Source organism: Salvelinus alpinus, chromosome 12 (genome assembly GCF_045679555.1).
Source record: "Salvelinus alpinus chromosome 12, SLU_Salpinus.1, whole genome shotgun sequence".
Lineage (NCBI taxonomy): Eukaryota > Metazoa > Chordata > Actinopteri > Salmoniformes > Salmonidae > Salvelinus > Salvelinus alpinus.
In genome coordinates this window covers 54127904-54152903 of record NC_092097.1, presented here as the reverse complement: position 1 = coordinate 54152903, position 25000 = coordinate 54127904, and the positions used below count along the sequence as shown (strand labels likewise).

General features: G+C 45.8%; 1 protein-coding gene across 4 annotated transcripts in view; it reads left to right on the top strand.

The window, feature by feature from the left end:
- Positions 1–25000, top strand: part of LOC139536362 (poly(rC)-binding protein 3-like) — a 166739-nt gene that overhangs the window by 96885 nt on the left and 44854 nt on the right. For 3 of the 4 annotated variants that reach the window (XM_071336842.1, XM_071336840.1, XM_071336841.1), the window contains exons 4-5: positions 598–630; positions 18962–19078. In XM_071336842.1, coding sequence (XP_071192943.1) covers positions 598–630; positions 18962–19078 — 150 coding nt within the window. The remainder of the gene's footprint in view (positions 1–597; positions 631–18961; positions 19079–25000) is intronic. The other variant, XM_071336843.1, reaches the window with a different exon arrangement.

The window sequence follows — 25000 nt, the reverse complement described above, 5'->3', positions numbered from 1 at the left end:
TGGATGTGTACTCTACTGTAATACTTCTACCTCCACTGTGATTTAAAGGCCAAATCCTTGATTTGAAAAACACAGCAAACAGACAACCACACCACTTGGTTTGCTTTATATTTACATGTGTGATAGACAGGTGTACTAAACTCATAAAACATGGGTGTACAATACACATCATATTTTTGTATGTCCAAAAATGTCTGTAGGCCTAGATATCACAAATTGCATCTTTTACAGAATACCAGTTTGCCGTGTTGTAGCAGCAGGATACTGGATTATTTACGTGATTGGTTCCCCCTCCACCACACCAATCTATGGTCCCTCAACAGGAACAAATAGTCAGATAATAGTCAGATAAAAAGACAATGAAAGGACACATTGAAATGCAGTGTTTTACCAAACTCACTTCTAAAAACCAAACCTTTCAACGTGTCTGTCACAGTAAGCATTCTGTTGTATGTCTGAAATATGTTGGACTTTTAATTTAACCACATCAAACTCATTGAATAATAATGATACGTTTGAAGGAGTGAATGACAGAACTTTAAACAAAACCTGTTGAGCGTGTCTAAAGGTTTTGTGTTGTGTCTTTCCACTCCACAGAAAGGAGAGACGGTGAAGAAAATACGACAAGAGGTAAATTCTCCAGATGACATACTGTACTAACATGGTGCTCTGTAGCTCAGCTGGTAAAGCATGGTGCTCTGTAGCTCAGCTGGTAAAGCATGGTGCTCTGTAGCTCAGCTGGTAAAGCATGGTGCTCTGTAGTTCAGCTGGTAAAGCATGGTGCTCTGTAGCTCAGCTGGTAAAGCATGGTGCTCTGTAGCTCAGCTGGTAAAGCATGGTGCTCTGTAGCTCAGCTGGTAAAGCATGGTGCTCTGTAGCTCAGCTGGTAAAGCATGGTGCTCTGTAGCTCAGCTGGTAAAGCATGGTGCTCTGTAGCTCAGCTGGTAAAGCATGGTGCTCTGTAGCTCAGCTGGTAAAGCATGGTGCTCTGTAGCTCAGCTGGTAAAGCATGGTGCTCTGTAGCTCAGCTGGTAAAGCATGGTGCTCTGTAGCTCAGCTGGTAAAGCATGGTGCTCTGTAGCTCAGCTGGTAAAGCATGGTGCTCTGTAGCTCAGCTGGTAATGCATGGTGCTCTGTAGCTCAGCTGGTAAAGCATGGTGCTCTGTAGCTCATCTGGTAATGCATGGTGCTCTGTAGCTCAGCTGGTAAAGCATGGTGCTCTGTAGCTCAGCTGGTAAAGCATGGTGCTCTGTAGCTCAGCTGGTAATGCATGGTGCTCTGTAGCTCAGCTGGTAAAGCATGGTGCTCTGTAGCTCAGCTGGTAAAGCATGGTGCTCTGTAGCTCAGCTGGTAAAGCATGGTGCTCTGTAGCTCAGCTGGTAAAGCATGGTGCTCTGTAGCTCAGCTGGTAAAGCATGGTGCTCTGTAGCTCAGCTGGTAAAGCATGGTGCTCTGTAGCTCAGCTGGTAAAGCATGGTGCTCTCTAGCTCAGCTGGTAAAGCATGGTGCTCTGTAGCTCAGCTGGTAAAGCATGGTGCTCTGTAGCTCAGCTGGTAAAGCATGGTGCTTACAAATCCACGATTGTGGGTTTGATTCCTGGGACCGCACATAAGTTAAACAAATGATGGAAGGTGATTTTGATAAAAGCCTTTTCTAAACCGTATATTTTCTGTTACATTATTAAACCTGCCGTACACACCTGAAATAGAGATACACACTACCCGTCAAACGTTTTATAGAACACCTTCTCATTCCAGGGTTTTTCTTAATTTTTTATTGTTTTCTACATTGTAGAATAATAGCGAAGACATCAAAGCCATGAAATAACACATATGGAATCATGTAGTAACTAAAAAGGTGTTAAACAAATCCAAATATATTTTATATTGGAGATTCTTCAAATAGCCACCCTTTGCCTTGATGACAGCTTTGCACACTCTTGGCATAAATATAAAATATATTTTGATTTGTTTAACACTTGTTTGGTTACTACATGATTCCATAAGTGTTATTTCATGTTTTTTATGTCTTCACTATTATTCTACAATGTAGAAAATAGTAAAAATAAAGAAAAACCCTTGAATAAGTAGGAGTTCTGAAACTTTTGACCGGTAGTGTACATACTTAACATTTAGGTATGTAGCTTAAAGAGTAACCCAACACATTTTGTTCTGTACCTCTATATATACCTCCGTATCTCAGCTTCTTGGTTTCTACAGTCAGGGTGTGATGGATCCACATAAATACTTTATTTCCATCTAGATCTAGAAACCAAACACATCTTTTCCTACGCTCCTATATCTATCTATATAATGTACCTCGGCATCTTCGCTGACAGGAAGAGGAAGCATGAATATTTTAGTCTCAAGGGAAACCGATACACAGCACAAACCCACAAAATCACTCAAACAAAATAAGTGGCACAGGATTGCAAAGCTATGAAGGTGAAGTGAAATGGAAAGACACTGAGAAACATAGAAGAAAGTGTAATGGGTGACTGAAACATTAAATAAAGTATAAGGGGTGACTGAAACAGTAAATTAAGTATAAGGGGTGACTGAAACATAGAAGAAAGTGTAATGGGTGACTGAAACAGTAAATTAAGTATAAGGGGTGACTGAAACATAGAAGAAAGTGTAATGGGTGACTGAAACATGGAAGAAAGTGTAATGGGTGACTGAAACATTAAATAAAGTGTAATGGGTGACTGAAACATTAAAGAAAGTATAATGGGTGACTGAAACAGTAAAGAAAGTGTAATGTGTGACTGAAACAGTAAATAAAGTGTAATGGGTGACTGAAACATGAAAGAAAGTGTAATGGGTGACTGAAACATGAAAGAAAGTGTAATGGGTGACTGAAACATTAAAGAAAGTGTAATGGGTGACTGAAACATTAAAGAAAGTGTAATGGGTGACTGAAACATTAAATAAAGTGTAATGGGTGACTGAAACATTAAAGAAAGTATAATGGGTGACTGAAACAGTAAAGAAAGTGTAATGTGTGACTGAAACAGTAAATAAAGTGTAATGGGTGACTGAAACATGAAAGAAAGTGTAATGGGTGACTGAAACATGAAAGAAAGTGTAATGTGTGACTGAAACATAGAAGAAAGTGTAATGGGTGACTGAAACATGGAAGAAAGTGTAATGGGTGACTGAAACATTAAATAAAGTGTAATGGGTGACTGAAACATTAAAGAAAGTATAATGGGTGACTGAAACAGTAAAGAAAGTGTAATGTGTGACTGAAACAGTAAATAAAGTGTAATGGGTGACTGAAACAGTAAATAAAGTGTAATGGGTGACTGAAACAGTAAATAAAGTATAATGGGTGACTGAAACATTAAAGAAAGTATAATGGGTGACTGAAACAGTAAATAAAGTGTAATGTGTGACTGAAACAGTAAATAAAGTGTAATGGGTGACTGAAACATGAAAGAAAGTGTAATGGGTGACTGAAACATTAAATAAAGTGTAATGTGTGACTGAAACAGTAAATAAAGTGTAATGGGTGACTGAAACATGAAAGAAAGTGTAATGGGTGACTGAAACATTAAAGAAAGTATAATGGGTGACTGAAACATTAAAGAAAGTATAATGGGTGACTGAAACAGTAAAGAAAGTGTAATGGGTGACTGAAACATTAAAGAAAGTGTAATGGGTGACTGAAACATTAAAGAAAGTATAATGGGTGACTGAAACATTAAAGAAAGTATAATGGGTGACTGAAACATGAAAGAAAGTGTAATGGGTGACTGAAACAGTAAAGAAAGTATAATGGGTGACTGAAACATGAAAGAAAGTATAATGGGTGACTGAAACATGAAAGAAAGTGTAATGGGTGACTGAAACAGTAAATAAAGTGTAATGGGTGACTGAAACAGTAAAGAAAGTATAATGGGTGACTGAAACATTAAATATAGTATAATGGGTGACTGAAACATGGAAGAAAGTGTAATGGGTGACTGAAACATGGAAGAAAGTGTAATGGGTGACTGAAACATTAGAAAGTGTAATTGGTGACTGAAACATTGATAAGTAGGCTATACATAGTATACAGAAGTCCTGACTGCTTTTCCGGTTGGGTTTTATAAGAGCTATGAAGGTACTGGTAGCACAAGGCTAAGAGCCAAAGGGGTCTTTGGCAGTGAAGAAAATCTTGTGCCACTAGCACACGACCAATCGCTACACACAAGGAACCTGGTTTGAATCCTCATTCATCAGTGTAGCCGACAGAGGGTCACCAAGGGGTTATCTCTGACATTAAACAGACAGATATAGAGAACGGTTGAGGAGAGTCCATGTGTGTGTGTGTGTGTGTGTGTGTGTGTGTGTGTGTGTGTGTGTGTGTGTGTGTGTGTGTGTGTGTGTGTGTGTGTGTGTGTGTGTGTGTGTGTGTGTGTGTGTGTGTGTGTGTGTGTGTGTGTGTGTGTGTGTGTGTGTGCTTCACTACTGATACCTACATCTTCTTCAGCAGATTGTAGACTCTTTTATTGCAATGAAAATAGAATGCATAGTGATGTTTCTCTCTCTCTCTCTCTCTCTCTCTCTCAATTCAATTCAATTCAATTCAATTTGCTTTATTGGCATGACGTAACAGTGTACATATTGCCAAAGCTTATTTACAATATAAAAAAAGAGAATCAAAATTGTCAACGGGACAACAGTAACAACAATAACCAAGTGTCAAAATAACCATACATTGAACAATAACAATAAACATACAGTAGAGTACATGTGCAGGTTGATTGGTCTGTCAGACACTGTCCCTCAACTTATGGCAGGCAGCAATGTAGTGCGCTGCCAACCCACAGCTCTCTGCGTCCTCCCCCAACAGGACGGGTAGCCTATCCTCATCAGAGAGGTCTTTGAAACCTTGAATAAGAGTTTCAAATTTGGGGAAATGACACTCTCTAATTGTTTTGTATTTTTGACATTTTGTCAGGAAATGCAGCTCTGTCTCGGGTTCTGCTGTTGTGCAGTGGTTGCACAGTCTTTCCTCTACAGGGAGCCAGGTTTTCCTGTGTCTACCCTTCTCAATGGCAAGGCTGTGCTCACTGAGCCTGTACTTTGTCAAGGTTTTTCTAAGGTTTTGATCAGTAACCATGGTCAAATATTTAGCCACGGTGTACTGTCGATTTAGGGCCAGATAGCACTGCATTTTGCTCTGTGCTTGTGCTTGTGTTTCCCAATAAGCAATATAGTTTTGTTTTGACTGTGTTGTAATTTGGTTTATCCTGATTGATTGGATGTTCTGGTCCTGAGGCTTCAGTGTGTTAGTAGAACAGGTTTGTGAACTCAGCCCCAGGACCAGCTGGATGAGGGGACTCTTTTCTTTGCTCAGCTCTTGGCATTGCAGGGCTTGGTAATGATGTGAGAGGGTGACACTGTATTTTAGATGTTTCCAAAACTTAATTGCTCTTTTTTGAGTTTTTATTATTAGTGGATATTGGCCTAATTCTGCCCTGCATGCATTGTTTGTAGTTTTCCTCTGGACATGTAGGAGAATCTTACATAACTTGTCCATTTGTCCCATTTGATGAAATCTTGTTTTGCAAGTGGACCCCACACCTCGCTGCCATAAAGTGCAATTGGTTCAATGACATATTCAATTAGTTTTAGCCAAATTTTAATAGGTATTTCAATTTGAATTAGCTTTTTTAATGGCGTAGAATGCCCTGCGTGCTTTCTCTCTCAGTTCATTCACTGCCTCATTAAGGTGTCCAGTTGAGCTTATTCTTAAACCTAAGTAATTGTACTCTATATATTTTGTACCAATTGAGAACTTTGGTCTAATTCCCTGAGATCTGGATCTTCTCTGGAAAATCATTATTTTAGTATTTTTGGGGTTTACTGCCAGGTTTACTCTCTCTCTCTCTCTCTCTCTCTCTCTCTCTCTCTCTCTCTCTCTCTCTCTCTCTCTCTCTCTCTCTCTCTCTCTCTCTCTCTCTCTCTCTCTCTCTCTCTCTCTCTCTCTCTCTCTCTCTCTCTCTCTCTTTCTCTCTTTCTCTCTCTCTTTCTCTCTCTCTCTTTCTCTCTCTCAGTTAAATTCAAATGGCTTTATTGGCATGGGGAACAGATGTTTACATTGCCAAAGCAAGTGAGGTAGATAATTAACAAAAGTGAAATCTTTGGCAGATTGCAGTTTCCTTTCTCGCAATAAAAATAGAATGCATAGTGATGTCTCTCTCTCTCTCTCTCTCTCTCTCTCTCTCTCTCTCTCTCTGTCTCTCTCTCTCTGTCTCTCTCTTTCTCCCTCTCTCTCTCTCTGTCTCTCTCTTTCTCTTTCTTTCTTTCTTTCTTTCTTTCTTTCTCTCTCTCTCTCTCTCTCTCTCTCTCTCTCTCTCGCTCTCTCTCTCTCTCTCTCTCTCTGCATGATGGGAGTGTTTGGTGCATGCTGGGAATTGAATGATTGATTGAGTGAGTGCGTGTGTTGTGTAGAGTAAGATATTCAGAACTTTCCTTCGGTTTTTTCTTTCTTGGTGGCATTCTTTGGTTTCTTCTGTGCATGATTAAGATTATTATATATATATATTTTTTTTTTTGTTGTGTGGTAGAATTAAGTATTTAGGTTTTTTCGTATCGAAATTACCTTGATTTTGGCGGGGATGGCTTCCAGAATTGGAATGCCGTCCCTGTCACTTCGGCACGGCTTTAGGTGTGTCACTGAAGCTACTGTCACGGTGGAGGATTTTCTGGTCGCCGTAGGAGAGAAGGTAGGATACGATAATGTTGCGTATGCGTCACGGATGAATAAAGCGGTGGTGGTATTTCTTAAGGAAGAGCGCCTTGTTGATCGTATGGTTGAGCAGGGCGTACTTCTTAAGGGAATGTTTATTCAAGTTACCCCGCTTTTTTCTCCGTCAACAAGGGTAACGATTTCAAATGTACCACCGTTTATTCCAAATGAGCTATTGGAGCGCGAGTTATTGCGCTTTGGGAAGTTTGCAAGCTCAATTAAGGTTGTTCCGTTGGGTTGCAAACACCCGGCGTTGAAACAGGTTATGTCGTTTCGGCGACAGGTGTTTATGTTTTTGGACTCACCGGAGCAGACTTTAGAGATATCGTTTAAAGTCAAGTATGACAATAGAATGTATATGGCGTATGCTAGTACGGGTAGTCAACGGTGTTTTGAGTGTGGGGATGTTGGCCATAAGCGACATGCTTGCCCGAAAAGGGAGAAGGCAGAGGGAGGGGCGCAGGTGGTCATCGTAACGCCTGGGCCCACTGATGTAGGGAGAGGTGGGCTGACAGTGGTTGAGCAGCCACAAGCACCTGTTGCCGAGGAACAAGTTATCCGTGTTGAAGAGCCAGTTCCTCAGACTGGTGAGGAGGTGCCCAGTACGAGTACTGGGGCACAGGAGGGGGTTCATATGGAGTTAATCTCAAAGGTAGTGGAGGAGATGCCCACTACGAGTAATGGAGTACAGGAGGGGGTTCATGTGGAGCTAATCTCACAGGTAGTGGAGGAGATGCCCACTACGAGTAATGGAGTACAGGAGGGGGTTCATGTGGAACTAGACTCCAAGGGAGTGGAGGAGATGCCCACTACGAGTAATGGAGTACAGGAGGGGTTTCATGTGGAGTTAGGCTCCCAGGTAGTAGAGGAAATGCCCACTACGAGTAATGGGGTACAGGAGGGGGTTCATGTGGAGCTGGGCTCTCATGTAGTGGAGGAGATGCCCACCACGGGTAATGGGGTTCAGGTGGGGCTAGTCTCCCAGGTAGTGGAGGAGATGCCTGGTACGAGTGATGGGGTGCAAGTGGGGAGTGTTGAAAGGGATGTGGTAGAGGGGAGTCAGTGGTCTGTGGCCTCAGCTGAGGAGGATCAGGAGAAGGATATGGATATCTCTTCTGATATGACAGCAGCTGGTGAGGACTCAATTTATGATCTAGAGGAGGTAAATGGGTTTCTGGATCAGACTTTTGGGAAATCTGTAAAATTGGCAGAATATTTTGATGTTGATAAGTTTGTGAGGTCAGCTGTGATGTTACAGAAGACGGTGGGGTTAGACCAGTTGAGTGAGAAGAAGCGGTTTCGCTTGAGGAAATTTGTTACTGCTGTTACAGCAGCAAAAGGTGGTGGGAAACGTGGTCAGGTTAATAAGAAAATATTTAAATAATGATGATGATCATGCTTCATAGGGTGTCTTTTTTCTCTTTGGTTTCTCTGTGGTTTATTCTGCTTTTCTTTTCTCTTTTCTACATGGAGGTACTAAGGGTAGGTTCTCTCAATATTAATGGGGGAAGGGACAGAAATAAGAGGGCTTGGGTTTTAGAAGAAATAAAACAGAAAAGGCTTAATGTAGTTTTCCTACAGGAGACACATAGTGATGAGGCTAATGAGGTTGACTGGGGTATGTGGTGGGAGGGGCAGCATATACTCAGTCATGGTACTAATTTCAGTGCTGGGGTGGCCATCTTGTTTTCCTCAGGTTTAGGGGTGACTGTGATATCTACAACCGAGATTGTCAAGGGTCGGGTTTTATTGGTCAAGGTGGATGTTATGGGGGTTTTGTTTCTTTTTTTGAATGTTTATGCTCCTAATGAGGGTACCGAGCGTCTTGTTGTGTTTGATAAAATAAAAGAAACCTTAAGACAGTGTGACCAAGAGGGGTGTATGGTTGTAGGGGGGGACTGGAACTGTACTGTGGATTTTACTGTTGATCGCAACGCTGAAGAACCTCACCTGCGGTCAGCCACTTTCCTGTCTGGCTTACTAACTGAGTTAGAGCTTTCTGATGTGTGGAGAGTAAGGAATGCAAAAGTTAGGCAGTACACATGGTTGAAAGTGAATGAAGGTCGTGTCAGTGCAGCAAGGTTAGATAGGTTGTACGTATCTGATCAATACTGTAGTAGGGTTGGAAGGTGTGCCATTACTCCTGTGGGTTTCTCTGATCATCACATTATAACTGTTGATATTCACTTGTCCTGTCCACGAAGGTCATCACCTTACTGGTATTTTAATGTTAAATTGTTACATGATGTCAAGTTTTGTGAAAGGTTTTTGTTGTTTTGGGAAAAATGGAGGGTTACAAAAGGGAATTTTGAGTCCTTGAGACAATGGTGGGATGTTGGGAAGGCCCAAATACGAGTATTTTGTCAACAGTATACTGCTTTGTCTCAAATTGAAGTTAAAGAGACTATCAATGCCCTTGAACAGGACATCAAATCAATTGAATTGAAGCTGCTCACTCAGAATGACCCTGGACTAGTCATGAACTTACAGGACAAGAGACATGAACTGAGGTCGTTTCTGCATGAAAGAGTGAAAGGTGCCTTGATTAGGTCTCGTTTCGCTTCCCTCAAGGATATGGATGCTCCTAGTGCCTTTTTTTTTAACCTTGGACAGTCGAAATTACAACGTAAACAGATGGTCTGCCTTCGTCTCCCTGATGGGAAGGTGACCACGGATGACAGTGAAATGCGTCAACATGCCGTGGATTTCTACTCTGCCCTCTACAAGGCGGAGGATTGTGACTCTCTGTGTACTGAACAGTTGTTACATGGTCTTCCTAAATTGGGACCTGAACAGAGAGTCGCATTGGACTCTGACATTACACTGCAAGAGCTGTCCACAGCAGTTATGCAGCTCTCAACAGGCCGAGCCCCTGGCATTGATGGTTTACCATCTGAGTTCTATAAGCACTTTTGGGGGTCTATTGGGGAGGATTTTTATGAAGTGGTGTGTGAATCTTTTCATGAGGGTTCTCTTCCTGTATCCTGTCAACGTGCGGTGCTTTCACTGTTGCCAAAAAAGGGGGATTTGGCTCTCATAAAAAATTGGAGACCTGTTGCTTTGCTGTGTGCAGAATATAAAATAGTTTCAAAATGTCTCTCAAACAGGTTGAAAGAGTATCTGGGATTGTTGGTCCACAAGGACCAGTCCTATTGTGTACCTGATCGCTCAATTGTTGACAACTTGTTTCTGATAAGAGATGTTCTAGACATTTGTAAACTGTCTGATGTAAATGTGGGTTTACTTTCTTTGGATCAGGAGAAGGCTTTTGACCGCGTGGACCACCAGTATTTGTTCAAAACGATGAAAGCCTTTGGGTTTGGGGATGTTTTTTTGTCTTGGATGAATTTACTGTATGCTGGGGCCTCGTGTATGGTGAAGGTGGGGGGTGGTTTGAGTTGCCCCATCCCTGTCCAAAGGGGTATCAGGCAGGGATGCCCAATTTCAGGGCAGTTATATAGTCTGGCGATTGAACCAATGCTTTGTTTTTTAAGAGCGAAGCTTACTGGTTTCTCTGTGCCAGGTGTAATGAAGGGTCCCACGATAGCACTGTCTGCGTATGCAGATGATGTGACAGTTTTTATTACAGGGGCTGAGGATGTTAAGGTTCTCTCAGACGCTTTAATGGTGTATGAGGGTGCCTCCTCAGCTAGAGTCAATTGGGGAAAGAGTGAAGCGCTGTGGGCAGGTCAGCTTCAGATAGGGTCCGCTCCACGGTTACCAGGGGGGCTTCAGTGGGGCAGAGATGGGATGAAGACATTGGGTGTTTTTCTAGGCTCTGATGTCTTTCAGAAAAAGAACTGGGAGGGTGTAGTGGAGAAAGTGTGTGCCAGACTGTCAAGATGGAAATGGGTGCTACCCCAGTTGTCTTATAGGGGAAGGGTACTGGTAATTAATAATCTTGCTGCCTCTACCCTGTGGCACAGACTAATGATTTTGCAGCCACCAAAGGGTCTGATACAAGAGCTTCAGAGGACCCTTGTCAATTTCTTCTGGTCTGGACAACACTGGATCAAAGCTGCAGCTTTGTACCTGCCACTGCACGAGGGGGGGCAAGGCCTGGTGGACATTTCCTCTAGGATCATGGCTTTCCGGCTTCAAGCAGCCCAGAGACTGTTGTACAGTGACGGTTCTAGCTGGGTCGACACAGCCTACGCACTGATGAGGAGAGCAGGCTGTTTGGGCTTAGACAAGCACCTTTTCCTCTTAAAGCTGGAGGGGGGTGAGTTGAATGGCCTGACTCCATTCTATGAGTCTGTTATGCAGGCTTGGAGGATTCTGGTCAAGTCCCGTAAGGCCGGCACGCTACCAGGGATGTGGCTTTTTGAAGAGCCTCTTTTTTATAACACTGCCATCCAGTCCAGTGCTCTGGGTTCAGCCAGCCTGCGTTCATGCCTGTTAGGTGTCGGGTGCACCAAGCTGGGTCATCTGATGCAGAGCAGGAGCAGATCGTTGGAGGAGCTGGGAGAAAGAGCGGGGATCCGATCATCTCGCCTACTGAGGAAGGTCGTCGCTGAGGTCTGTGACTCCTTGCCAGTGCTTCATCGTCAGTATGTGACTGACATTTCCAATTCTGATCGGTGGAAGGAGGGTCTGGATTATGTGTTCCCTGCACTGATTGTTAGTGCTGCGGTGGGGGCATTTGACGAGGACGTGGGGATGCTGCTTTCCTTCGATACCCCGGAGCTGGGGGAGTTCAAGGAGGTGGGAAAGAAGGCCATGTACAGAATATGTGTAAAGGTGTCCCATGCCTCTTCCCTGGAAGGGGTAAAATCGACGAGGTGGGCGGGTGTGCTTGGTCCAGGTGCTTCCCCAAAAGGCTGTTGGCGATCATTATACAAACTGCCGATTGATAAGAGGACAGCTGACCTCCAATGGAGGATCATACATGGAGCTATAGCCACCAACATGCATCTGGTACACCTGGACCCTACTGTTGGGGAGGGGTGTCCATTCTGTGCAGAGTCTGAAACTCTGGCACACCTGTTTTTACTGTGTCCCAGGTTGGTCGGGATGATTGACCTGATCACTGACTGGTTCTCAACGTTGGGAGAGGTTTTCTCTTCCCAACTGTATATATTTGGGCCAAAGTACAGGTTCAGTCAAAAGGGTGTCGTTGTGTTGCTTAATTTTGTGTTAGGGGCAGCAAAATTAGCGATATGGAAGACCCGAAAGAACAGTATTCGGGGACAAGGGTCTGTGGATGTGGTGGGAATGCTGGAGGGAATGGTGGCAGCGAGACTAAGGGTTGAGTTTGCCTATTATAAACTTATCAACAATATTGATCTGTTTTTGAGTATATGGGGTATTCAGAGGCTGTTGTGTTTAGTTACTGTGGAGGAGGAGTTGGAGTTGTGTTTCTAATTGATGTGTAACTGTGGTTTTGTATGAGTATTTATTGTGTGGTGGGCTCCCAGACCCAATAAAGATTATTTCAAACTCTCTCTTTATCTCTCTCTCTCTCTCTTTATCTCTCTCTCTCTCTCTCTCTCTCTCTCTCTCTCTCTCTCTCTCAGTTCAATTCAAATGGCTAAAACATTACACTTGCAGAAGTTCCAAAAGAATAAAGACATTACAAATGTCATATTATGTCGATGTACAGTGTTGTAACAATGTACAAATGGTGAAAGTACAAAAGGGAAAATAAATAAGGATAATTATGGGTTGTAATTACAATGTTGTTTGTTCTTCACTGGTTGCCCTTTTCTTGTGGCAACAGGTCATAAATCTTGCTGCTGTGATGTCACACTGTGGTATTTCACCCAGTAGATATGAGAGTTTATCAAAATTGGTTTTGTTTTCTAATTCTTTGTGGAACTGTGTAATCTGAGGGAAATATGTGTCTCTAATATGCTCATACATTTGGCAGGAGGTTAGGAAGTGCAGCACAATTTCCACCTCATTTTTTGGGCAGTGTGCACATAGCCTGTCTTCTCTTGAGAGCCAAGTCTGCCTACGGCGGCCTTTCTCAATAGCAAGGCTATGCTCACTGAGTCTGTATATAGTCAAAGCTTTTCTTAAGTTTGGGTCAGTCACAGTGGTCAGGTATTCTGACGCGGTGTACTCTCTGTTTAGGGCCAAATAGCATTTATGTTCCTTTTGATGGCATAGAAGGCCCTTCTTGCGTTGTCTCTCAGATCGTTCACAGCTCTGTGGAAGTTACCTGTGTCGCTGATGTTTAGGCCGAGGTATGTGTAGTTTTTTGTTGTGTGCTCTAGGGCAACAGTGTCTAAATGGAATTTGTATTTGTGGTCATGGCGACTGGAACTTTTTTTGAACACCATGATATTTGTCTTACTGAGATTTACTTTCAGGGCCCAGGTCTGACAGGGCCCAGGTCTGGAAGGATCTGTGCAGAAGATCTACAGTGGGGAGAACAAGTATTTGATACACTGCCGATTTTGCAGGTTTTCCTACTTACAAAGCATGTAGAGGTCTGTAATTTTTATCATAGGTACACTTCAACTGTGAGAGACGGAATCTAAAACAAAAATCCAGAAAATCACATTGTATGATTTTTAAGTAATTCCTTTGCATTTTATTGCATGACATAAGTATTTGATACATCAGAAAAGCAGAACTTAATATTTGGTACAGAAACCTTTGTTTGCAATTACAGAGATCATACATTTCCTGTAGTTCTTGACCAGGTTTGCACACACTGCAGCAGGGATTTTGGCCCACTCCTCCATACAGACCTTCTCCAGATCCTTCAGGTTTCGGGGCTGTCGCTGGGCAATACGGAATTTCAGCTCCCTCCAAAGATTTTCTATTGGGTTCAGGTCTGGAGACCGGCTAGACCACTCCAGGACCTTGAGATGCTTCTTACGGAGCCACTCCTTAGTTGCCCTGGCTGTGTGTTTCGGGTCGTTGTCATGCTGGAAGACCCAGCCACGACCCATCTTCAATGCTCTTACTGAGGGAAGGAGGTTGTTGGCCAAGATCTCGCGATACATGGCCCCATCCATCCTCCCCTCAATACGGTGCAGTCGTCCTGTCCCCTTTGCAGAAAAGCAGCCCCAAAGAATGATGTTTCCACCTCCATGCTTCACGGTTGGGATGGGTTCTTGGGGTTGTACTCATCCTTCTTCTTCCTCCAAACACAGCGAGTGGAGTTTAGACCAAAAAGTTATATTTTTGTCTCATCAGACCACATGACCTTCTCCCATTCCTCCTCTGGATCATCCAGATGGTCATTGGCAAACTTCAGACGGGCCTGGACATGCGCTGGCTTGAGCAGGGGGACCTTGCGTGCGCTGCAGGATTTTAATCCATGACGGCGTAGTGTGTTACTAATGGTTTTCTTTGAGACTGTGGTCCCAGCTCTCTTCAGGTCATTGACCAGGTCCTGCCGTGTAGTTCTGGGCTGATCCCTCACCTTCCTCATGATCATTGATGCCCCACGAGGTGATATCTTGCATGGAGCCCCAGTCCGAGGGTGATTGACCGTCATCTTGAACTTCTTCCATTTTCTAATAATTGCGCCAACAGTTGTTGCCTTCTCACCAAGCTGCTTGCCTATTGTCCTGTAGCCCATCCCAGCCTTGTGCAGGTCTACAATTTTATCCCTGATGTCCTTACACAGCTCTCTGGTCTTGGCCATTGTGGAGAGGTTGGAGTCTGTTTGATTGAGCGTGTGGACAGGTGTCTTTTATACAGGTAACGAGTTCAAACAGGTACAGTTAATACAGGTAATGAGTGGAGAACAGGAGGGCTTCTTAAAGAAAAACTAACAGGTCTGTGAGAGCCGGAATTCTTACTGGTTGGTAGGTGATCAAATACTTATGTCATGCAATAAAATGCAAATTAATTACTTAAAAATCATACAATGTGATTTTCTGGATTTTTGTTTTAGATTCCGTCTCTCACAGTTGAAGTTTACCTATGATAAAAATTACAGACCTCTACATGCTTTGTAAGTAGGAAAACCTGCAAAATCGGCAGTGTATCAAATACTTGTTCTCCCCACTGTAGGTGCTGCTGTAGGCCCTCCTTGGTTGGGGACAGAAGTACCAGATAATCAGAAAACAGTAGACATATGACTTCAGATTGTATTAAAGCTGTGATAATGTAAATCTGTCTCCATGATGGAGATAATGACAGTAATAAAGCTGTGATGAGGTAAATCTGTCTCCATGATGGAGATAAAAACATGATCATGGGAAGAAGCAGAGAGTCTTTCAGATTGACCAGAGCCTGAGTGAGATCACGCACGTACTCACAGACACACACACACACACACACAAGCAAACGCACAAACAGACACAAACACCGGGAGAAAAAGACAGGAGCTAGAAGCCCTGCAGTACAATGAATCACACACACACACGAGACAGACACACACAGACATGTGCATACACACACGCAGAGCCGAGATACACTCATGCAGGCATGCGCAGACAGAGTGACAGAGAGATCACATGTAAATGAAACAGACAGGAGACGACCTGGGAACCCTGCAATGCAATGAATCACACACACACGGATGAGACACACACACACACACACACACATACACAGCCAACACACACCCACCAAGGAATCAGAAACAGAGTTGACACACACACACAGCCGAAACACACTCACACAGACACAGCTCTTTAGCCATCGTCAGTGAGTCCTCAGATGAGCTGGTTGCTGAAAGACTCAGAGTGGGGAGGATATAAAAGCACCATCATTACAGCCTTCCTGTTCTCCCCCTTTCTCCTCCTGTTCTCCCCCTTTCCCTTCCTGTTCTCCCCCGTTCTCTTCCTGGTCACCCCCTTTCTCTTCCGGTTCTCCCCATTTCTCTTCCTGTTCTTCCCCTTTCTCTTCCTGTTCTCCCCCTTTCTCTTCCTGTTCTCCCCATTTCTCTTCCTGTTCTCCCCATTTCTCTTCCTGTTCTCCCCCTTTCTCTTCCTGTTCTCCCCATTTCTCTTACTGTTCTCCCCCTTTCTCTTCCTGTTCTCCCCCTTTCTCTCCCTGTCTCCCTCCATTCTCCCCCTTTCTCCTCCCCGTCTCCCTCCATTCTCCCCCTTTCTCTCCCCGTCTCCCTCCGTTCTCCCCCTTTCTCTCCCCTTCTCCCTCCGTTCTCCCCCTTTCTCTCCCTGTCTCCCTCCATTCTCCCCCTTTCTCTCCCTGTCTCCCTCCATTCTCCCCCTTTCTCTCCCTGTCTCCCTCCATTCTCCCCCTTTCTCCTCCCTGTCTCCCTCCATTCTCCCCTTTTCTCTCCGTCTCCCTCCATTCTCCCCCCTTCTCTCCATGTCTCCCTCCATTCTCCCCTTTTCTCTCCGTATCCTTCCATTCTCCCCCTTTCTCTCCCTGTCTCCCTCCGTTCTCCCTGCATTCTCCCCTTTTCTCTCCCTGTCTCCCTCCGTTCTCCCTCCATTCTCCCCTTTTCTCTCCGTCTCCCTTTATTCTCCCCCTTTCTCTCCCTGTCTCCCTCCGTTCTCCCTCTATTCTGCCCTTTTCTCTCCGTCTTCCTCCGTTCTCCCTCCATTCTCCCCCTTTCTCTCCGTCTCCCTCCATTCTCCCCCTTTCTCCTCCCTGTCTCCCTCCGTTCTCCCTCCATTCTCCCCCTTTCTCTCCGTCTCCCTCCATTCTCCCCCTTTCTCTCCATCTCCCTCCATTCTCCCCCTTTCTCTCCGTCTCCCTCCATTCTCCCCCTTTCTCTCCGTCTCCCTCCATTCTCCCCCTTTCTCCTCCCTGTCTCCCTCCGTTCTCCCTCCATTCTCCACCTTTCTCTCCGTCTCCCTCCATTCTCCACCTTTCTCTCCGTCTCCCTCCATTCTCCACCTTTCTCTCCGTCTCCCTCCATTCTCCACCTTTCTCTCCGTCTCCCTCCATTCTCCCCCTTTCTCTCCGTCTCCCTACATTCTCCACCTTTCTCTCCGTCTCCCTCCATTCTCCACCTTTCTCTCCGTCTCCCTCCATTCTCCACCTTTCTCTCCGTCTCCCTCCATTCTCCCCCTTTCTCTCCGTCTCCCTCCATTCTCCCCCTTTCTCTCCGTCTCCCTCCATTCTCCCCCTTTCTCTCCGTCTCCCTCCATTCTCCCCCTTTCTCTTCCTGTTCTCCCTCTGTTCCCCCCTATCTCCTTTCTTTCTCGCATTCAATAAAGAATCACGTACACGCTCACACACACAATATTTCCCCATGCATATTTCAGTATTAAAGGCCTGTTCCTGTTTGCATATTTCAGTATTAAAGGCCTGTTCCTGTTTGCATATTTCAGTATTAAAGGCCTGTTCCTGTTTGCATATTTCAGTATTAAAGGCCTGTTCCTGTTTGCATATTTCAGTATTAAAGGCCTGTTCCTGTTTGCATATTTCAGTATTAAAGGCCTGTTCCTGTTTGCATATTTCAGTATTAAAGGCCTGTTCCTGTTTGCATATTTCAGTATTAAAGGCCTGTTCCTGTTTGCATATTTCAGTATTAAAGGCCTGTTCCTGTTTGCATAATTCAGTATTAAAGGCCTGTTCCTGTTTGCATATTTCAGTATTAAAGGCCTGTTCCTGTTTGCACATTTCAGTATTAAAGGCCTGTTCCTGTTTGCACATTTCAGTATTAAAGGCCTGTTCCTGTTTGCATATTTCAGTATTAAAGGCCTGTTCCCGTTTGCATATTTCAGTATTAAAGGCCTGTTCCTGTTTGCACATTTCAGTATTAAAGGCCTGTTCCTGTTTGCATATTTCAATACTACAGGCCTGTTCCTGTTTGCATATTTCAGTTCTTTGTGAAAAAACACAATTGCTTAAAAGGAAGGTTTTTCCACTAAAGTGGGTGTGTCTGTGTGTCTGTGTGTTTGTGTGTCTGTGTGTTTGCACATTTGCGCGAGCGCGAGCGTGTGTGTGTGTGTGTGTGTGTCCGTGCGTGCGTGTGTGTGTGTGCGTGTGTTTGCACATTTGCGCGAGCGCGAGCGTGAGCGTGAGTGTGTGTGTGTGTGTGTGTGTGTGTGTGTGTGTGTGTGTGTGTGTGTGTGTGTGTGTGTGTGTGTGTGTGTGTGTGTGTGTGTGTGTGTGTGTGTGTGTGTGTGTGTGTGTGTGTGTGCGTGCGTGCGTGCGTACTTCCACTGAAGGACATGACGATGTTCACCACACAACATGGCTTCTCTTTGAAGAAGTGGTTCAGCTCTCAATGGGCCTTGAGCTGGCATAGCATGGCTCCTCCTACTTCCTACTGCACAGCTAGCTCAGATCTCACACACACACACACACACACACACACACACACACATACACACATACTTGCGTGCACAGGCACATCCACACATGTGCAGAGCAGTGCAGCAGAATGAATGTTGTCTTCTGTTCTCTTCTCCTCCTCCCCCCACCTCTCCATCCATCTATCCCTCTCTCCCTCTCTCCCTCCATCCCACTATCCCTCTATCCCTCCATCCCTCTCTCCCTCCACCTCTCCATCCCTCCATCCCTCTATCCCTCTCTCCCTCCATCCCTCCATCCATCTATCCCTCCGTCCCTCCATCCATCTATCCCTACATCCCTCCATCCCTCCATCCCTCTCTCCCTCCATCCCTCTATCTCTCCATCCCTCCATCCCTCTCTCCCTCTATCCCTCCATCCCTCTATCTCTCCATCCCTCCATCCCTCTCTCCCTCTATCCCTCTCTCCCTCCATCCCTCTCTCCCTCCATCCCTCTCTCCCTCCATCCCTCCATCCCTCCATCCCTCTCTCCCTCCATCCCTCCATCCCTCCATCCCTCTATCCCTCTCTCCCTCCATCCCTCTATCTCTCCATCCCTCCATCCCTCTCTCCCTCTATCCCTCCATCCCTCTCTCCCTCATCCCTCTCTCCCTCCATCCCTCCATCCCTCTCTCCCTCTCTCCCTCCATCCCTCCATCCCTCTCTCCCTCCATCCCTCCATCCCTCTATCCCTCTCTCCCTCCATCCCTCTATCTCTCCATCCCTCCATCCCTCCATCCCTCCATCCCTCCATCCCTCTCTCCCTCTATCCCTCTCTCCCTCCATCCCTCTCTCCCTCCATCCCTCTCTCCCTCCATCCCTCTCTCCCTCCATCCCTCCATCCCTCTCTCCCTCCATCCCTCTCTCCCTCCATCCATCCCTCTCTCCCTCTGTCCCTCCATCCCTCCATCCCTCCTCTCTCTCTCCCTCCATCCCTCCATCCCTCTATCCCTCTCTCCCTCCATCCCTCCATCCCTCTCTCCCTCTCTCCCTCCATCCCTCCATCCCTCTCTCCCTCCATCCCTCTATCCCTCCATCACAGAGCAGCGCCCGTATCAACATCTCAGAGGGCTCGTGTCCAGAGAGGATCATCACCATCACAGGACCTACAGACTGTGTCTTCAGAGCCTTCACTATGATCACTCTCAAACTGGAAGAGGTCTGTCTCTCTGCCTGTCACTCTGTCTGTCACTCTGTCTGTCACTCTGTCTGTCTGTCTGTCTGTCTGTCTGTCTGTCTGTCCCACTGTCTCTCTCTCTGTCTGTCCCACTGTCTCTCTCTCTGTCTAGCTGTCTGTCACAATCAAAGTGAAAAGGCCAGACAAGAAGCTCTCCCTCTCTTTCTAACTTGCTCACCTGATTCACCTAGTGAAGGGCTTGATGATTACTTAACATTCAGGTTAGTTAACATTCAGGATAGTTAACATTCAGGTTAGTTGACATTCAGGTTAGTTGACATTCAGGTTAGTTGACATTCAGGATAGTTAACATTCAGGATAGTTAACATTCAGGATAGTTAACATTCAGGTTAGTTGACATTCAGGATAGTTGACATCCAGGTTAGTTGACATTCAGGATAGTTAACATTCAGGTTAGTTGACATTCAGGATAGTTAACATTCAGGTTAGTTGACATTCAGGTTAGTTGACATTCAGGTTAGTTGACATTCAGGATAGTTAACATTCAGGATAGTTAACATTCAGGTTAGTTGACATTCAGGTTAGTTGACATTCAGGTTAGTTGACATTCAGGTTAGTTAACATTCAGGATAGTTAACATTCAGGATAGTTAACATTCAGGTTAGTTGACATTCAGGTTAGTTAACATTCAGGATAGTTAACATTCAGGATAGTTAACATTCAGGATAGTTAACATTCAGGATAGTTAACATTCAGGTTAGTTGACATTCAGGTAAATTGACATTCAGGATAGTTAACATTCAGGATAGTTGACATTCAGGTTAGTTGACATTCAGGATAGTTAACATTCAGGATAGTTAACATTCAGGATAGTTAACATTCAGGATAGTTAACATTCAGGATAGTTAACATTCAGGTTAGTTGACATTCAGGATAGTTAACATTCAGGATAGTTAACATTCAGGTTAGTTAACATTCAGGATAGTTAACATTCAGGATAGTTAACATTCAGGTTAGTTAACATTCAGGTTAGTTAACATTCAGGATAGTTAACATTCAGGATAGTTAACATTCAGGTTAGTTAACATTCAGGATAGTTAACATTCAGGATAGTTAACATTCAGGATAGTTAACATTCAGGTTAGTTAACATTCAGGTTAGTTGACATTCAGGTAAATTGACATTCAGGTTAGTTGAGTGTCAGGTTTTGGCCAGGACTGTTCTGGTTTTTTGTCACTAGATGTCCCCATTGCACCTTTTTTGTACCTTTTGTTTTTCCCTTGCTCTATTATTGTTTGCACCTGTATGTCGTTCCCTTGTTAGTATTTAATCCCTGTGTGTTCCTTAGTTCCTTGCTCAGTGTTTGTATGTTAGCACCCAGCCCCAGCCCAAGCCTTGTTGTGAACATATATTTTTCTCTTGTTGGATTTTCCAGAGGTTCTCTGGTTTTGTTCTTTTGTATTTTGGATTAGTCTTTTAGGTTTGTTTTTTCCCTTGCTGTTTTTACCACTTTGTGGATTTTCTTTGTATTTTGGAAGTTATCTATTTTTTATTAAACCACCATCTCTAGTACTGCTGTGTCTGCCTCATCTTCTGGGTTCTGCCGATTTAGTGACTGTTTCTCGCACCGGGTCCTGACAGAAACACTGAGCCATTAAAATGAACCCAGAGGCAGCCAGTACCCAGGACTTTTTTCCCATGCTGTCCCACCACGAGGGGACTGTCCAACGTCACGAAGCTGCTCTGGTTCAGCAAGAGGCCTTAATGGCTGGACATTCTCAACTTCTGTCGGAGATGATGACTTCCATAAAGCAGATTTCTGATCAACTTTCTCCCGCAACCGCTTCTGCTCCAGTTCATCAGATTCAAGTGCCCGTGGCAGTTAACCCCCTGGCTGAACCTCGTCTGCCGCCTCCCCAACGGTTCTCAGGTGATCCGAGTGGTTGTAAGGGGTTTTTCACCCAATGTTCTCTCTCCTTCGAGCTGCAACCCTCGTCATTTCCCACCGACCGGTCCAAGATAGCATATATCATCACCCTGCTGTCGGAAAAAGCCCTAGCCTGGGCTACTGCTGTGTGGGATGCCCAAAGTCCCTGCTGTGCCAGCTACTCTACCTTTGCTGATGAATTCAAGCGAGTGTTTCAAGGTCCTACCAGCGGTCCTGACTCAGCCAAACAGCTCCTGACTCTCCGCCAAGGTCGGCGCAGCGTGACGGACTATGCCATCCAGTTCCGCACGGTGGCAGCAGCGAGTGGCTGGAATGACGAGGCGCTCACAGTATGCTTTTTGAAGGGTCTTTCCGACACCATCCAAGATGAACTGGCCACTCGGGAACCACCGGACAACCTCGAGTCCCTGATCAAGTTGGCTTCACGCATAGACCAGCGTCTGAGAGAGAGAGAGCTCAACCGTAGATCTCTCACCCTAGCTCCTATCGGTCCCAGCTCCGAGTCTCCACCTTTATCCCCGCTGACTCCACCGGAACCCATGCAGGTTGGACGCATCTCCCAGGCTGAGAGAGACCGCCGGATGAGGGAGCGATGCTGTCTATATTGCGGCAAACCGGGCCATTTCCTCTCCACGTGTCCCGGGCTCCAGGGAAAACGCACTCTCCCGTGCAGGCCTGGGAGGACTGTAACGGGAAACATAACCTCCTCCCATCCATCCAACTCCCGCCTGCTCATTCCAGTTACCCTTTCCTGGGACAACCACGAGCTTCCCCTTCAAGCCTTGGTAGACTCTGGAGCCGCAGGTAACTTCATGGATGGTGTCTGGGCGAAGGAGAATGGCGTTCCCTCTGAACCTCTAAGTGACCCCATAAGGGTTACTACGTTGGATGGAAGCCCTTTGGGATCTGGACTTGTCACTCGTGTCACTACCCCCTTGCGTCTTTCAGTTTCCCAACACCAGGAAGTGATGAACTTTCATCTGACCTCGTGTTCCGAGTTCCCTCTCGTCCTTGGATACCCCTGGCTTCACAGCCATAACCCTCACATCGACTGGTCTGTGGGCACTATCAAGCAGTGGGGTCCTACGTGCCAAGCCACTTGTATCTTCCCAAGTTCCCCGAGTTCCCCTCCCGAGTCTCTAGAATCCATCGACCTGTCCCGAGTTCCCGAGTGTTACCATGACCTCAAACCGGTATTTAGCAAACAGAGGGCCACCAAACTACCACCCCATAGACCTTACGATTGCCCCATCGACCTGTTTCCGGGCACCTGCCCCCCCAGGGGTCGGATCTTTTCCCTATCTCCTCCCGAACGAGCTGCTATGGATACCTACATCAAGGACGCTCTGGCAGCAGGCCTCATGCGTCCATCCACCTCGCCGGCGGGAGCAGGGTTTTTCTTTGTGGCCAAAAAAGACGGGGGATTACGTCCTTGCATCGACTACCGGGGACTTAATGCCATAACCGTCCGTAACCGCTACCCGCTACCCCTTATGGCCACAGCCTTTGAGCTGCTCCAGGAAGCAGTGGTCTTCACTAAGCTTGACCTGCGGAACGCATACCATCTTGTGCGTATCAAACCCGGTGACGAGTGGAAGACCGCTTTCAACACGCCTACTGGTCACTACGAATACTTGGTGATGCCCTTCGGCCTGACCAACGCCCCGGCTGTGTTCCAAGCGCTCATAAACGATGTGCTTAGGGATATGCTTAACATTTTCGTGTTTGTTTACTTGGATGACATCCTCATCTTTTCGAGCTCCCTTCAAGAACACACTAAGCATGTCAGACAAGTGCTCAAACGCCTCCTAGACAGCCATTTGTACGTTAAGCCGGAAAAGTGTGAATTCCATTCCTCTCGAGTACAGTTCCTGGGATTTGTAGTGGAACCCGGTCGAGTCCAGATGGACCCCAAGAAGGTAGGGGCGGTAGCAGATTGGCCCACCCCCAAGTCCGTTAAGGAAGTTCAGCGTTTCCTGGGCTTCACTAACTTCTACCGCAAGTTCATCAAGAACTTCAGCTCGGTGGCAGCCCCTCTCTCAGCTTTAACCAAGGGTGGCAACACAAGGTTTCTGTGGGGAAGAGAAGCTGAGACGGCCTTCCAAGGACTCAAGCAGCGCATCCTCTCTGCTCCCATCCTGACACTACCGACGGCGGATGAACCTTTTGTGGTGGAGGTAGACGCATCAGAGGTTGGGGTTGGAGCTGTCCTGTCTCAGAGGGGTGAAGACAAGAGGCTTCATCCTTGCGCCTTCTTCTCTCACCGGCTTACCCCGGCCGAGAGGAATTACGATGTGGGGGATCGTGAACTCCTAGCGGTTAAGATGGCATTGAAGGAATGGAGACACTGGCTCGAGGGGGCTTCTCAACCGTTTCAAGTGCTTACGGACCACAAAAATCTGGAGTATATCCAGCAGGCGAAGCGGTTGAACTCCAGACAAGCTCGATGGTCTCTTTTCTTCAGCCGATTCCAGTTTATTCTCACCTATAGACCCGGGTCGAAGAATCTCAAACCGGATGCCTTGTCACGAGTCTACTCTCCTGCCATTCGAGAAGATACTGACATGACTGTTCTTCCTGCCGCTAAGATCGTGGCTCCGATCTCGTGGCAAGTGGAGGATACCGTGAAACAAGCTCAAGCCATCGAACCGGGCCCTGTTTGTTCCCAAGGCAGCAAGGTCCCAAGTCCTTCTGTGGGGGCACTCCTCTCGCCTCACCTGTCACCCGGGCGTAGGTCGCACCTTGGAGTTCATCCAGCGTAAGTTCTGGTGGCCCACCATAAAAGAAGACGTTGCCACTTTCGTCAAGGCCTGTTCCGTGTGCTGCCAGGGCAAATCTTCTCACCTCCGCCCTCAAGGACTCCTTCACCCTTTATCTATTCCCCACCGACCCTGGTCCCATATCTCGCTGGACTTTATTACTGGCCTTCCTCCGTCCCATGGTAATACTACGATCCTAGTCATCATCGACAGGTTTTCTAAGGCGGCCAGGTTTGTTCCCTTGACCAAATTACCTTCTGCCAAGGAAACAGCTGAGTTGGTGATTAACCATGTGTTCCGAGTCTTTGGCATCCCGCAAGATATGGTTTCCGACAGAGGTCCCCAGTTCGCCTCAAGGTTTTGGAAGGCCTTCTGCCAACTCATAGGGGCCACGGACAGTTTATCTTCAGGGTACCATCCGGAGTCCAACGGCCAAACTGAGAGGATGAATCAGGAGCTGGAAACCACCCTCAGATGTATGGTTTCCAACAACCCATCCACATGGTCCTCCTTCATTGTTTGGGCTGAGTACGCGCACAACACCTTGTGCTCCTCCTCCACTGGTATATCCCCGCACGAGTGTCAGTTTGGCTATGCTCCTCTATTGTTCCCGGACCAGGAGGCAGAAGTCAGAGTGCCTTCAGCCTCGAGGTTCATCAGACGCTGTCGGCTTACGTGGAAGAAGGCCCGTCTTAATCTTCTGCGTTGTGAACATATATTTTTCTCTTGTTGGATTTTCCAGAGGTTCTCTGGTTTTGTTCTTTTGTATTTTGGATTAGTCTTTTAGGTTTGTTTTTTCCCTTGCTGTTTTTACCACTTTGTGGATTTTCTTTGTATTTTGGAAGTTATCTATTTTTTATTAAACCACCATCTCTAGTACTGCTGTGTCTGCCTCATCTTCTGGGTTCTGTCGATTTAGTGACTGATTCTCGCACCGGGTCCTGACATTGACATTCAGGTAAATTGACATTCAGGTAAATTGACATTCAGGTTAGTTGACATTCAGGTAAATTCACATTCAGGTAAATTGGCATTCAGGTTAGTTGACATTCACGTTAGTTGACATTCAGGTAAATTGACATTCAGATGAATTGACATTCAGGTAAATTGACATTCAGGTAAATTGACATTCAGGATAGTTGACATTCAGGATAGTTGACATTCAGGATAGTTGACATTCAGGATAGTTGACATTCAGGTGTGCTAGCTGTTGAATAGAGGAGAGGTTTGCAGTAC